We start from the raw sequence: 16,516 nt of genomic DNA, 5'->3' as shown, positions 1-16,516 counted from the left end.
GTTATGCTGCGGTTACACTACATTTGCTGCCAATGCACACCAGCGTGGAGCACCGCAAATGGCCCACTTCGAAATGAGTAAACGTGGATCACAAGCTATCTGCGGGCACAAGAGATCGTGCTCGGAACGGAGCGTTGACTAGCAAAAAAAAACAGAAAAAATTAGTCGTGGAACACAAATGGGTGGCCTGGAGCGAAGAAAATTGGATCGGATTGTATTGCGCGCAAGAATGTGAGACGCACATTTGCGCCAAGCAGAGCAAGCCCGTTTTTTCTCCTCTGCTGTATCTCTCCCGGCTGGTTTACCGAGGGGAAAATAAACTCAACTGGCTGGTGGTTGAGCAACTCCTTTCGGATTTTTCAACCCCGGGGCGTGTACACTTCATAAATACGCTTAGTTAAGAGATTTGTTTCGCTCAAAATCATTGGCGTATCGTTTGGTGACATGAAGGGCGGTTATAGCGGACGGCTTGGCAAACCGTCACTTTAATGACACGGTTCTGCTGGTATATCGATGTATCGTGGCGATAGCTCGTGGCGGAGGGCGGACTTGTGACAAAGAGCAATTCATTCGTTACTTGAACATGATGTCATTTTTATGCCCCGAACATGGCCAGCAAGAAAGGTTAGTTTTGTGTAGTTAAACGAGCATTTGACAAGTTTTGGGCCGTGACTACACTGGTCACAAATGGTCACTTCTAATATACTAAATATCGTCTTTAAAATGTAATGTAAAATTTGTGGTGAAAACAAGGAATGACCACTCATAAATTCTTTCACTATTTAAAACGAGAATAGTAACACAAGCTTTGTCCGCTTTCCACTGAACAGGTTTTTCATTTTGCGCTCATTGACGAAGGTATGTTGTGTGCATATTTGCGTGGATGCCCTTTTTCGAAGAGTAACAGTTTGTGTGCGTGGGTCCATATGACCGGCTCACAGCGCACTATCGACAGCTGATTAATCAAAGTTGATTAGCATAATCAATATCAAGCGAGCCTGCACTTCAGCTTAACTCAACCGATATGGTACCGTTTGATGATGCTTGGCAGGCAAATGGGCACCCACATCTTTCGGCTGGCATATGAGAGAGCACTGGCTGGCGGCGGTGGTGTGTTTGGGATGCAGGAAGAAGTGTGCCTATAGTGGTCAGAACCATTACGGTTATTAGCGGTTATTTTTCGTGTGAGGGTAATTAATGGCTTACTTGTCCTTGTGTCTGGGTGGTTGATGGTTGCTGGCGTTAGTGTTGCGCGTTGCCATTGCGTTCTCTTTACGTTCGGTTTTGTGTTGTTTATGACGGGGGCACCACAATAGAGGAAAACCACTCTGCACAATCGGACACTTCGGATCTTGGAAAGCATGGAGCTATTTTTCTTCACCGCATTCCGTGGTTGGTGAGTGTTTGTTTTGTGTATATGTTCACGCGAGTCTTGCGCCTTCCGGTTCGGCTGAGAATAGGGCTTTTAAGCTTATCAATTCTATTTCGCGTACAATTTTCCCAATCAGAACCGTGAAATTCGAAGGTTAATTAATTAATAGCATGTAATTGAATGACCTGTGAAGTTTTAGGCACGAACTCTCGTTTGATTGAATACTGAGTGTTCTATTACGATAAGATTGACAACCGCACACAATTAAATGTTATTAGCGGTTTTGTTAATTGATCTTCGAACCTCATCTATATCTTTCATTGATTAGTCATCTTATTTGTTTTAAATAAGGAATTACGTTGTGATAAAATACTTGTTTTGCCAATAACAAATATACCATCAATCTAGAAAAAAAGAGAAGAGATACTCGCTTAAGATAGTTCCTAAATCATTTAGGTCTTATGATGAATGATAAAATGCTGTTCAACTGGTGGTTGTCTTGCTATCAAACACTTGCTACTTTCGAACAGAAACGAAGCACATGAAAGAAATACCGGGAACCGGGTACGGGTGGCTGCGTTGTAGTACTTGACTCTAGCATCATTTATCTTATTGTTTGAGTATAGCTCGATGCAGAGCCATGGCGTCGGGATTTGAAAAATTGCACTTCGTTCGGTACTCGAGCGTGTGCGGCGGCGCCGGTCGTAAGAGTTGTCCCGCATACGCTGGGCGACATAATTTCCGGCGAAAGGGTGGTCGGTTCTTTGGTGTGCCAATTTGAAATTTAGTGCCACTTTAATGTCGGTCACCAAGGTGGTGGTGGTGTGTGATTGATTGGCTTAGTGCGGTATGTATGAAGACGAGTCGAGAAAGCTCAAAGTATGCCGGTTAGTATTTCGTACAGCCCTTGGGGGAGGGTTTGACGGTCTTCGGAAGGCAGAAGTAATCAGGTGGAGGCACACTAAAATCGAGTGTTGTTAATGTTTTAGCTATAGTATCGATAGCATCAGCACAAACACTCGTGTGCAGTCTTCCGTCTTGTGGTACATGTCTGTGGGCTTTGAAGTTTTTCGGGGAACAAGAGTGGTACAACTAATTACACAACCAATTACATTGCGCCTACGTACCCCATTTACTCTGTGTGATGTTTGGAAGTTAAAGTGCGTGTTTACCGGAGCCCCACGGGCTTTGGTTAGTATGCCGATCACGATTACTAGGAACCTTTTAGTCGTGCGTTTTTTTTTGTTTTGTCAGTTCACTCAGCTTCCCTCACGTCGTCGTCTAATCGAGGGCATCATTTCAATATGCTGACGATCGTTCATTGGGTAGCCGGCACATTGCCCGGTGCCCGGCGTGTTTGACTGGGCTAAGAAAAGTTTCCGATTTCGCAGATTAATTTTCAACTTCGGGACGATTTAATTAATTTTCATCCTCGAGCTATAGGAAACCATCGTCCGTGGTGGGAAACCAGGCGAAGTTGTCGGTTTGGCGTACGGTGAAGTGATGGCTGTATCGAGAAGAAGCTTGGAATGCGCTTAAAGCTGGGGGCGAAGTCGACACAGAGTGATGGTTAGAATACTGCGCCAGTGATGCGTCCGTAGTGCTAGGTCTTTTTTTATTTCTTGTGGAATTGTTGACGACGTAGCTATGGTTGTGTTTGAAATGCAAAATCGTCATCGGACGGGGAATCGTCTGTATTCGTGTAAGGAGTCCAGAGAATCATAGCATCGATAGCAGCAATAAACACGAACGCGTGAACGAAACGATGGTCAAAATTCGCGCGAAAATGTTAAAAATGTTTGGATATAGGACGACAAGCACAGAGAGCAGCATTCTACGAAATAAATCGACTACGATTGCCAGTGAGCGATGGCGGATGGAACGGAAGCTATATTTTTGATTACAGCTTAAAAATCACTTCAGGCGTTAGATTCCAGTTTGATTAAAAGTAGATGGAAATATCTGGAAACCGAAACTACGGGAGGATTTTAGTGAATGAATTGAGCGTTTAACGTTTCCTGGAAGATGTATATTTCATTCCCTCTTTCTCGTTACTTGGCTTTGATGGATCACAGGTAGTTTTTAGCTGGTATAGAGATGCTATTTTTATTCATCATTTGCCATTAAAGCGATTGAATGTTTCTTCTTTCGATTTAAGCTCGGTATTAGTTCCACCTGTTGTTTGTTATTGTATCTAACAGCTGTACCAAAACGAGTACAATGGTGTTGAATATATACAACCATTCCACTTTGTATCAGCAATCATCGATGTAAAGACATTTTATTTTTACAAATCGTGTAACTAATGCACCTTTTTTGTACGAATGCACTGTTCGGGTAATGATTTTCACTTTTAGGTGTGAATTAGCTACACTGTTCGCTGCTGAAGAAGATCTGAAAATCATAACCATGTCGAACGCACATCTTTATTGATTCGTTTACTTAGCTTATGCTTAAAGCTACGCGGTCTTTGTGGCGATACTGCGAGACGAAAGAGAAACCAAAACGAACTTAGCGCACACGGTGGTGGTTTGGTCATAGAAATTAAAGTATCATAAAGTGCAAAAAAAAAACCGGTACGAACGTGAATGACTCAATGATGAACAGAGGTAGTTTTGAAAGTGGAACTGAAGCGAATAGTTAGACTAGCTCGGCTAATGCATCATGGAGGGTTCGTGCACTCGCGTGAAGTATTTCGTTTCCCGCAGTATCAATGTACGATTTTCGATGGTTTTCTGTGCGTTCAAGTTGGTGGAAAAAGCAAAAACCAAGCCAATTTGATAGATATACCCACGGCGAGGTAGTTTTTAGTCGATCGGTTGATCGTGGTTATACACAGCCGATGTTAAGTTGCTGGGTTTTCTTTTTCACTGGAAAGAGATGGTCTGGGTACAAAGGAAGAGCATTACTAATTCCTACTCACTGGTACACTGGGTGGATTTCGATTAGTTGATTGATTTTCAAGAATCTGATGTGTTGAGTGAGTTAGCGATGGTGGGATGTGTACGTGGAGTAAAATATTAATTGCTGTAAAATTCCATTCCATTCGGGGTGGGATTGACAGGCACTCACGACGGAAATGAAAGTCTTAGAGCCGCGCACATTTTGTTGGAATTGCAGGAAGAGCTGTGTAATACTGTTCTATGCAATAAAGCAGAGTGAATTAGTGTGAATGGCCGGGAGCTGAAGGTAAATGAAATGCATGGGATATTTGTATTGCGAAATGAGATGAAGCGTTTGCAGCATGTACTGTATAAAAAAGCCCCAAGAAGTGGTGTAGCGTTGCTTGTGCGCAATCAGGTGATTTACATTAAACCTGAGAATATCCATTAGCCGTAGGGTGTCTCGCACAAGATGACAATTGACTGATACACACATTGGCGAGTTAGCAACAGCTACTGTAGCATCTTGTATCAATAGCTCCAGGCTGTTTTGAAGTATAAATGTCCTGGCAATATGGAATGATTTCTCATCATTTTCTTTGCGAAATATTCGCCATGCCGTCGTTGTTGCTACAGCAAGCCGGCGAATGGTGGGCCGCCTGGGAAGAAAACATTTCTTAGGAAGTCACAATTTTGCAGATGCCGTTTCGCAGGTATTTTTCTGCACAGTCATTAGTGAATTAGGTTTGATTTGTAAGGAGTTGCCGAAGCCGCCGGATCGGGGGGTTGAGTGTGGTGTTGACTTGTGACTTGATTTGTACGCTTGACTGATTGGTTCGTTTGGCGAGGACGACGACGACGACAACGATGACGCCCGTGGGACTGAGTTCATCGTTCAGATTCAATCCCGTCTCCTACCGGTTGCCCCGGTTTCGTTTTGCCATATGTGTATGTATGCGCTGAGAAACGGGAAACCGATTCGGAAGAATGGAATGAAAGGGTCTTATAAACAATGCAGCATAATGTAATTATGTTTGATAATGATCACACGATTCTTAACTGTTTCATACTTTATGAATTCACCGAGTGCGCCGTGCCACAGCGCGCCACCAGCAATGGCGTGGCCGCGTAAAGAGAGCAAAGGCCAAATGAATGAGTATGGGCGAAAACTCCGGACAATAAAACAAACAAGCCCAAGTAAACTAACTGTGGGTTGTGGAGCCTTTCCAACAATGGGGCTGCTATGGTGAAGTGGAACTCAAGCGCGGGGAGAGGTGCTAAGAACATTGGCTAGGAAAATGAATAACACATCCCCTCCTTACACACACACACACATGCTTGAAGTATGGTATGGACACTGTTTGGTGTATCACGCGTGATGTGATGCCGTGCGTGAGACATTTGATGGAAAAAATCGTGGGTGAAAAGTCACCGACCTAATGTTGGCCGACATATGGTTTGATAACAATAGCAGCAACAACAACAAGTTCAATCGTCGCCCCAAGCGACGCTGTACACAATAGAGCATCTGCAAGGTGTCGTGCCAGTATCGTTTCGGGACAGACTAGATCCGTCGTGCGGAAAAGACGCCGGCCGGGCGGCGCTATGTGTGCAGTGTCGTGGCTGGGTGGAAATTTAATTGTCTTGTTAGAAACAAAGCGTTAGCGGTGAGAGCCACACACGACCTCATGGCTACTGTTATGAGGAGAGGAGGGGGAGGGGGGTTACCATGTCCCATGGATGTCAGTAGCACCATACTATGGCTCAAGGCGGCAAAACAAGTGGCACAAGTGGGTGAGAACGGCTTCGCAAACGTTTTCACATGTTCTGCGTATACTACCGTTAGTTTAATTTATTTTCAAATACCGTCTTACTTGGGCACAAACACTCAATGTTTGAAAGGAGTTTTAATCCAAATTAGTAAAAAGGTTTGTGTGTTTTCTTTTTGCATCACCGAATAAACTCCAGTTGTCTGCTTTGTTTGTGTTTACGCAATTTTTCAGGAATTTTACCGCGAAGTTTTGTTTACCGTCAACATAAAAATGGATCATCTGCTTGTGGAGCAAAACTGTTTACTCTCATAGCTTTTTTGTTCGTCTGCTGAAACTGATACCATATGCACAATGAGTTACTCGACTTAACAGTGCTGTTTACTTGCTGAAAGTGCTTTATATGACAATGGGGGGAGATACGAGATACGATCTTACGAAACGATTGTTCATTCGTTGTTTTGTAAATCCGGTTCAGTAATGAGCGAAAACCAAACATTTCAACCGACGTATCAATATTTATCGAATAGCTAAAAATGTTTACCGCCTGTTGCTGTTTTCTGCAGAATCTTCGTACCACGATATTCAGGCAAATGCTAATGCATTGTTTACATTTTTTTCTTCTATTTACAGTTTTACTGCTGCTCGGTTTGGCGATGGCGAACAAAACGATGGACACACGGGAAGGTGAGGATGTTATCTTGAAGTGTCGCTTCAACGAGCACTACTCGGACCGGGAATACTCTTACTATTGGGCGCAGCAGTCACCAAATAAGTACGACAATGTTGCGATCAAGGGTGACACCTTCAACCCCAACTACAAGTAAGTGTGCTTAACTGATACAGAATAGGGTTTTTTTTTATCTGAAAAATCAAATTTTATTGCTTTTTATTCTCTTCCTAGGATTGATTACCGACCTAATCAGGGTATTTACGATCTGCAAATCTTTAATGTATCGTACGCGCGCGATAACGGCCGCTTCGAGTGTCGCATCAAGCAGATCGGCAGTGACAATGCGATCTACGAAGATTACTACAATCTGACGGTTCTTACGCCGCCACAGCCTCCGCTAATATTTCCGGGCAGCGAAACGACCGCCACGGAAGACAAAAAGCAGGAACTCACCTGTAGCAGTGTGGGTGGCTCCCCGGATCCCACCATTTCGTAAGTTTCAAAATAAATATCCAGTGTGTCATTCATGAAGATAAAAATGCCGCTCCCTTTTGCAACTTTGTCAATGTTCGCAGCTGGTACCGTGAAGGAAGTACAACACCATTGGCCGCCAATCTGATCTATGGGGGATCGCGTGACATGCAGACGACCAGCACATTGACCATTATCCCACGCCGAGAGGATGATGGTGCGAAGTTTACGTGCGTCGTGTGGAACCGAGCGATGCCGGAGAGCCAGCGGCTGGAAACGGTTACGACATTGTCGGTGCGATGTAAGTACCCGATTTCACTGTAGTTTCCATATGTAGCACCGCGCACCGTTGCTCTCAAATCGCACGGAGCGGGCGTTCATTTGTGCGTCTTCCTGTAATTATGCTTAAATATCGCACCGCGAACGAACGACTGTGATCAGGGAAGATGATCGATGAGCGAGCGTTTGGGACAGCTAATCGAACACTTCCAGGAAGTGAGACATTAGTCAGTCACACGTACATTCCGTTTTTCGAGAGCTGTAGAGATTTTAGTTGCTTTTGTTGTTGTTGTTGTTGTATGATGTGTTGGAGCGCAGATGATTCAGTCACCCGTTTGCAGATGGACACATCTTTGGAAGCTGTACCACAGTTTTTAGCAGGGAATTCCCGTGGCGTCTTTCAATCCGCTCTAAAAAAACGTAGGCAAATCAGCATCTTGAATGCGATTGTTCCTAGTTTGACCTCGTTTGCTTCTGCTGCCGGAGATGGCAAATTATGAATCATGTTACACCTGAACTCAGCTAGTTACTCAAGGAAGCATATCGGTTTTTGCTGGCAGGCAAAAAAAAGGAGTTATCTTCCAAACAAGCAGGGCGCCATCATTGTGCGTGGAAGTATGACACGTAAAATATTAATCAGACAAATTCGCGCGCCACTGTGCGGGGCCTTTCTGTGCCTGTTCCTGTTCGTTCCGTAGCCTAGTAAAGGCTTTCCGGCTGACTGTGCAAACTTTCTTTTTTCTTTCTTTCCTTTGTTTTATTCCGTTTCCTTCGATCCAATTCCCTTCCGTGAGGCGTTTGATGGTTGGTTGGATTCTACTTTCATTTCATTCCCGTTTCTTTTTGCGTTTTCGACCTTCACGCTGAGCCAGCCAGATACGATTTTTTTTGTGTGTATTTGTACTGGTTTTGAGATCTCCACCAGATCGTGTTCCAGGAAATGATTTGAATATGGCACCGTGAGTTATTCACAATTCTCCATCCCTTCAAAAATGGCAACATTGACAGGGATGATGCGATTTGGACACACACAAAATAAAAAAAGGAACCAGCTTCAAGGTAGCGGTTGAACGAAGCTTAACTGTTGCATTTTTTGAAGAAGAATATTCATGTTGCTTCGTTGGATGGATTTATGTTAGAGAGGAGCGTCGGATGAGGCGTGTACGCCACGTGCTCCTCCGTGCCGTGTTTTGATTATTATTTTGATTTGCTTGTGTTTAAGTCGTTGGTTTTGTCGGTGGACGTGGGCCGTGAGATGTTGTTGCTCAGATTTGTGAAATATTCAATGCATTTTTGATGTGCTTCGGATGAACAATGAATGAAAAGACACGTTGTACATTTATTGAACAGGATAAGAGATTGTTTTAGATTTTCCAGTGTGTTCGTGCTATGGTTGCAGTTTAATGCAATCGCGTTGCTGTTGAACGTTTGATAAGGAAGAAGGTCTTTTTATGTCTGAATTGCTCTGCACAAATTCGCTCTTAACACTATAGAAATGCCAAAAAGCATTTTGTGATGATACAGTAAAAAGCAAAAATATAGAATACGCATAGGTTTTTAAAGAAAATCTTATTTTTTAATATAATATATAAATAATAAGATAACATTAAAAAGTTCCAACACCATACAGTACGATATAATCGGTGCAGTTAAATTAGCAGAACATAACGCTTCAGGGTGTTCGCTGTATTTTCATTTTCTCATTAGTTTCACAATGTTTTGTTTTCGATGAATTTGGGATAAACTGGATGGGTTTGTACCGTTTTGTGGATGATAATTCTTGGGTCGGTTTCTGTCATTTGTGTCATTCGCAACTCAGCGGGCGGCAGGCGAAGGTACTCCATTACGCTACAGAACAGCCACCGATAGGATCGCTACAGAGCGCTCTGTGCGTTGTATCACTCTTTCACCTCTCTTTCGGATATCTTTTGTCCCCAAGGCGGGCATGGGTCGAGTCTACTGCAACGGTGGAACTAGGCAAACTGACCGCTCTTAATAACCGAATCAAATCGTGGGGGAAAAAAGTTAATGGGCATCATTAGCGCCACAGCACCACACAACACAGTGCTGTACTCGCATAGTTAGAGGAAAGGCGGAACCTTTAGAAAGTCGGTGATAAGTAAGGTTGGATAGGCAGAAGAAGATGGTGGCTTGAGGGAAGCATTGCGAGAACAACGGACGACGACGACGGACACGCTGTGTACGGCTAGAGTTGCTGCCGGTGTTGATGGCAGTGAAATTTTGTTTTCCGTTAATTAGCCTCCAAGTTCTTCATTTGCGCACCCTCCTCCGCCTCACGGTCGTGGTGGTTGAGCGATGTGTTAGGTGGGGGGACGTGGGGGACTGCACATCGAGAGTGAGGGGAGTGAGTCGTCGGTTGTTATTTCACTTGCCATTCTGCTGTGTATATATTCTCTTATTTCACTTTTCTCGATTTTTTTTGTGTGTGTCCTTGCTTGGGTGTGCTCATTTACTGTGCTTTGTTGGTGTTGTTTTTATCCCCCGTGAGCACATTTCTAGCCGTTCTTGTTGGTGTTTCGAAGCGAAAATTGAAATTACGATTTGTGCGTTGTTTGGATTTGCTCAAGGACTGGTAAAATTGGACTTATGTACAGCTACACGGCGGCTGCTGCATTGGAGGTGACAGGGGAGAAGCACAGATGTTTTCTTTGGGCGCGCAATGCAACACCGGGTATATATATATATATATATAAACTGTTGTGCAGGTCCGTTTCGTGCTTATTTTATGCTCAATGCTTTGTGACCTCTCCTTCCGCCCACTTTGGAAGGCAACAAATGCTAATTATTTTTCATCTGATTTAAAGCTTGTTTGTGGTACGGCCTCGTTACGGTGGGCAATTGTGAAATCTGATTTTATCGTCAACTTCATGGTTATTTGTATCTCAGTGGGCAGCAACATCGCCGCCAACCCTTATCTGTTGGGTCGACCAGATTTTGTTGAACTGTGTCAAAGAGGATAACGAAGAAAATGTTATCATTTGATTAATTAGTGTGAATGGTGTAGATATAGCGCTCTAGGTTTAAAGCACAGGGAAGCAAGAACTTCAATTGCTTTTCGAATAAATTTTGTTGTATTCTTCGATGTTCTGACGACTAGACGATGTCTCAAAACTAGTTTGTGGAGTTGAAGCATTGTTTTGAACTTGTATTAGTATGTGGTTCCAATACACAGAACCTTCAGAAACAACTTGTTCGGCCATAGTCACGAAAAGCGTAAACAATTTCAGTATCACTTCGTATTTTCGTGTATCAGGCTCTTGTAGGATGAGAACGCCTAGCGCTGGTTGGTATCGAGCTTACAGCTACTACTATTGCTGTTGACAGGGACGTAAATAGTTTTCTAGTTTAGAGAATAGCACGATATATTAAAAGTTCTTATCGGTGGTGGGGGCCCCCCATTCGCTGCATGGAAAGGAGCATCTCTTCTGGACGGCCCATTCGGCCCAACAGGAAAGCCCCGCTTGCATGGAACGTCGAGGATGTGTCTCTTCGTCAACAAATGTTTAATGTATTTAAATAAATTACCCAGCCAGATGAATACCGGAATGTTTGTAATTTGAAAAGTTTGTCAATTTTGTACAAAGTCGTTCTTGTTATAGTGTGTTGTTGTTCGGTATGTGCTGCAATCGAAACGGTGCAGTATCCGTTTGCAGAATGCAGATGGGCAAACGTTTAACGACAATGCAGAACGGTTGTTGTCTTCTATCGACTGATGTTTTGTTGCACTTTGTTACGAAATTTAACCAATCCCAGAGATAAGAAATACCGTTGAAGATGAATAGTCTTACCATCTTGCTAAAGTTTGCTGTAATTCGTAGAAACAGAACGATACGACTTAGCAACGTGGGTTATCGGTTTTGCAACAGTAAAATGGATTTTTTTGAACGAATGAACTTCTTAGTTGAGTTGAATCTACTTATTTACTTAATGAATCCCAATCTCATAAATGTTACATATTTTTTCGCTGCTGTTGGACATTTCATTGTCACTTTTATATTTCGCCTGTTGGGTGTTCTTTTATATGAAGCTTTTTTGGACCATTATTAGCCAACGTGCCAACGTTAGGGTTTGTGTGGCTCAATTAGTACTACAATGAAGTAATAGATTAGGTAGGCTTCTATTACATGGATTTCTCCTAGCATGTGCCTATAATTCGTGTACATAGTAAAAGCTTTTGATTTACTCTAGTGTGTAGCACTGTAGAAAGCGCCTAAACCACGCTATCCCACTTAGCGCTCAGCACGTGATACAGTGAAGAAATGGTGATAAGCGTAATTTGCCGGATTTCTACGCAGCATTGTCGCATAAGGCTAGTACCCCCAAAAAAGACTCGGCAAACAGTTGAGGCAGTACATTAAGGTACTGCGGCTCACAGTCGTGTGTGCCTCTGTTGCTACTCATATCTTGGATAGTAGGCCCTTCTAATTGTAGAATGTAGTTCAAGCTCGCGCGCGGCACAGCAGCACGCAAGGAAAAGGAAACTCTCCGTGCACGAACAAAATTAACCGTAACGGTTAGAAAACGATTTCAAAATGCTTTTCACGGGTAGATAACCTTCCACTTTTCGGGGTTGGGACAGCGTTGGGAAAAATGCCCTGCACGTAGCTCGATCGAGTGCCGGATTGGCCTACGGGCGGTTTTTGGTGAAGGTGGTGGTGGTGACTGAGTGCGATGCGAAGATGAAAAATCATTCCATCGGAATTTGGCAGCTGCCAGTGACGGGTTTCTCGTTCTCGTTTTGCCCGGTAGAGGCTTTGGCTTCTACTGTTTTCGTTTCCGCTGCAGAGACTTCTGTTGCTTGCAGACGAGGGCGTAAGAGATTAATGAATTGTGGAGGGCATTAAGGCGAGGGTATACGGACCGAAGATATGTAGAGCGTGTAGAGGTTGTTCTATTCAGGGTCTTAAACGTTACGCACCATGGGTTCGTTGTTTGTTCGTTCGCTCGCTCGCTCGCTCGCTCGCTCGCTCGCTCGCTCGCTCGAGTGCTGTAGATTACCACGAGTCACTTAATCTCCGTTGAAAATAGCAAGCTGCAGGGTTCTTTTTGGGGAATGGGATTCTGTCTTTTGCTGTTGCTGCTGCAAGTCTCTTACACGCTATTGGAGCGTACTACATTATGCTCTAAGTGTCATCATCATCTCGGTGTGGAGGTAAAATAATCACCACCAGTCGATGAAATTATGTTCTCCGGATGCTGGAATGAAGAATTTGTAAATGGATTTTACATTAGCAGCCCACGGCAAAAGGAAGGCAACCGTACTAACAACAAGCAAGACGTCAGGCCATGCTTCTTTTTTTCATTGTATGGCGAAGGACAAATGGGCCGAAAAAGCGTCACATTGTAATGTTTAGGTAGGGTCTCGTGAATGACAATAGGAATTTGACTGAATGATTCCTGCTTGACGGATTTTCCTTTCGGTTGCTGCTGCTGTAATTTTTGAAGGAGGCAATTTGCTGTCATTACAAATGAAAAATGATGGTTTAAATGATCGTACAAGGTATGCTGCTTTTGGAAGGTGTACTTCTTGAAAGTATCTTGTTTGCTGGTCGTTTTAAGCGTTTACGGGAATGATAGAATGGCTCAACGAGACAACGGAATGACAATAATGCTATGGAGCTACTGTACCCAGCGTTCGTAGAATGCAATGCTACAGAAGATGTCTTATTCGTATCTTAAGGGGTTAGGATCAAAGAGTTAGGAACGATCATTGGATATTTTGAACATTAATTGTTGATTTATGTGCAATTTATGGTACTTTATTGTTACATCACTTGTACTTTTGTAAAACTCGATAAAAACTGTCGTAGAATTGGACAAGTTGGAGCTACAGAACATCGCTCGTTCTTTCTATCTCTCTCTCCGGTTGTCGTTGAAATGGTTGACTTTGTCAACCTTTCAACATCCGGATGCGTTGAGTAACTTATGGAGACACTTTTAACGTGTGCTAAGTTAGTGATAAAAGGCGACATTTTCCACGATCCTTTGCTATGTTGTAAGTCGTTGTTCCGTTAAATAAGATTTATACCGTACCTGTTGGCCATCAGCTAAACATTCGCTATCGTGATTAAGCAAGTCAAGGTGATGTGTCGGGTGTGAGTGGGTTGCGCGTCAGTGTCGTAAAATATGTTGTTCATTTAATTTACCTTTTGCGCGTTGGACGTGGACACACACACACACACACACTTCGGCCTGAGTGTGTGTGTGTGTATTCTATATGTTGAAGGATTCCTGCACAGGGAAGAGAGAGAGGATTGTATAACGTCCTAGACAGGAATGGTTTACTCCGCATTAGACCTGGAGTGTCCGTATACGAAAAAGTATCTTGAGGATCGCGTTTCCTGCTGACTGGAAAGAAACGGACGCCGACGGTAACAGATTGGACGGGGATAGAAAAATAGTTTGAAGACAGTGAAAAATTTGCCCGCATTGGCATAAATTATGCTGGTGTGTAGCAGCGGGTTCGCGTCGGTCCACGGTAGACAACAGAATGTTGCTGTCGACTTCTTTTAACCAGCAGGACGGCAATTAATTCCCTCCATCACATTAAGAAGGTCGTAACGGGGCAACAGCCTTGTTGTTGTTTTCTGCGTGCGTTTAAAATTGGGTGATAGGAGCTGGACGGCTAGATGTTATGATTTCAATCGAAATGTTGAAAAATAACAATACACACCCCATAGCATTCAAATCGGTACGCAATACTTCTACGCTTCGTTGCACCATTATTTGCTACGCATCCTTCAGAACAAAAGGTGTTTTTTTTATTGTTGTTTTACTCTGCTGTGCCATTTTGTACGAAGCTAAATTAATTGTCCTAAACTTGTTCGAAGCAAAAAGCTAACAGTAACGCCATTACGAACACCGCCCCCCTCCCCTCAGTTCCGCCTCCGATGATGTAGTAGATAAAGATAATTTATCGATTTCTACTGCCCACTTTGTTTTGGAGCTACGAATTCGTCAGGTGAAAAACGGTCCCAAGTAGCAAGCCAAGACTGGCTGGAAATCTAATTTATGTGTATTCCTTGCTCATTTTGCCCGCACTGCTCTGTGCAGTTGTGCGAACAACTGTGTGTGGCACTGGTAAAGCAACTCGAACCCGGTTTTGTGTTGTAATGTAAATTGGCGCAACGGGCAGTTCTTAGAAGTGTGCAGGTGCAAAAAACGGGTACGATGCATTTCTTTTATGCATCTTTGCTTTGTTTCCACGAGCTGTGCGGACTAGGAAGGTGCAAGTAGCAGTAGCCTTCACATTTAGCAGGTGGCTTAACGAGCAAATCTTGATCTCTAGGGGGGTTGCTTGTAACTACGGTTGCCGCGTTACACATTCTATCCAGGTTCGCGGTGGGGAAAGACCTGCAAGAAATTCTTGCATTCGGTGTTGGACCTTCTTATACGTCTTCGGTGTGCCATTGCAAGTTTGGAGAACCTCCAAGCAGCTTGGCAGTGCGGCACGGCTGGCTGACCAGTTTGTCAGTTGTAGTCTATAAATAAATCGTGGGTGGTATGCGTAATTCGCGCAGGAAGAAGAAGAAAAAACAACCCACTATGGAATGTCCAAGTGTGGTGTTATCGTGCATCAAAATGTAGGGGGAACTTCTGATTTGCTCGTTGCGATAGCGCGATTATGTCGGTGTTGTATAGCCCTATGAAAGCAATTGTATAGGACGAAACAAGGTGTAAGTAAGGCTCACTTGCTTAAGAAAAAAAATTCATTGTAAAAGTAGTTTACCTAACTACGCTGAAAACTAATTCTAAAATACGTCTTCGATTTTTACAATAAAAGATATGTCCTTCTGCAATGAGTTGTTGGATTTGAATTTTTAAGGCTAGTTTAAAATGTCAAAATTGTATTTGAAAAAGACCGTTCCCCGAAAAGCTCTTTTTCATTTCAGTTACAGAAATAAAATGTTTACCTCGTTAGCTAGCCGAGTTCGATGGAAATTTATTGGTCACCATTCCTGGACCGCTGGACGGCCCACCAGCAGTGGGAATGTAGTTGGTGCTCAAACGCTCGTAACGGCGTATAGCTCCTTTTTAGAAGGCTTTGCTTTTTGTTTCTGGCTGCTTGTTTCCCAACCATATTCCGTACAACATTGGCCACGGATGGGTTTCGGAATTGGTGGATTGGTCGCTCCGCTTGTTTTTGTGACCGTTTGTTTTTCCGACATTTTACATTGACCCGTTTCATCGGGAGAGCAGTGGTGTGGAGCTCTAACTGCAAACAGCGATACCAATCTATGTAGGAAAGGAAGAGAAGATAGGAAAACGAGGTAAAAGCGAACGGCAGTTCAGTGGAGTGGTAAGAAAAGGAGGAGTCCTTTTCGTTTTTCTGGATCACTTTAGTTTTGCAGGAAGTAAAAATGAATGGCTTGTGCAAGATTTTTGACAACCGGTTCCAGCAGGAAGATCTGCCTTTGGAAGTGGGCTAGAAATGGGGGTTGTTGTAGATACTGGATGGGGGAGGGGTTGGGGAGATAGTGATGGTGACAGCACACCCGGGACCGACTGCGAAGAGAAAAATTGATGGCCTGAATCGTCCCGTGGGGCTTGGGAAGGAAAAATTTCAGCTTTTTCCATTCTTTAGTGCACATTCTTTAGTGTTGGTGAAGCAGTTGCCCGAGTTGCTAGTCGTCCCAAGTTCTTGCTGAACAACTGGTAAAATAAAAGTACGATTCTATCTTTGTTAGTTTTTTTTTTTAATTTTTTGGCTTGTCCCGGGTCTCTTCAATATGCTCCCGGGGTATGGCCCCCGGGCGGTGCACGCGGAACCGCTGTCGCTGTGCAATGGCTGTAGGGAAATTCCCGCTCTTCCTTGTTAGTTTTAAACATTTTTCCCTCCTTTTCTGCAGACAGGGAGGCAAATTTTGAGCAAGTGGAACTATGAAGCACTCACACATACACACTACCACAAGGCCCGTACAACCACCCGGCCATGCAGCAACGGCAGACAGACGGAAACTTACAGCAAAAGGAGCTAGAGTAAGGCCCGTCCGCGGCGGGGGGATGATGTTATGCTGTTGTAGGGTTCTCGCTTGATGTGGTGCGGAGG

At 43.7% G+C, this 16,516-nt stretch overlaps 1 protein-coding gene across 1 annotated transcript in view; it reads left to right on the top strand.

Annotated features, from left to right (window-relative positions):
* The window catches only part of LOC120900221 (hemicentin-1-like), a 64,447-nt gene that overhangs the window by 37,614 nt on the left and 10,317 nt on the right, over window positions 1–16,516 (top strand). Inside the window, exons 2-4 of the mRNA XM_040306924.1 lie at window positions 6,657–6,846; window positions 6,928–7,188; window positions 7,272–7,468. Of these exons, the coding sequence (XP_040162858.1) occupies window positions 6,657–6,846; window positions 6,928–7,188; window positions 7,272–7,468 (648 nt within the window). The remainder of the gene's footprint in view (window positions 1–6,656; window positions 6,847–6,927; window positions 7,189–7,271; window positions 7,469–16,516) is intronic.

This window comes from Anopheles arabiensis, chromosome 3, assembly GCF_016920715.1.
Source record: "Anopheles arabiensis isolate DONGOLA chromosome 3, AaraD3, whole genome shotgun sequence".
Classification (NCBI taxonomy): Eukaryota; Metazoa; Arthropoda; class Insecta; order Diptera; family Culicidae; genus Anopheles; species Anopheles arabiensis.
This window is presented reverse-complemented; position numbering and strand designations above follow the sequence as displayed.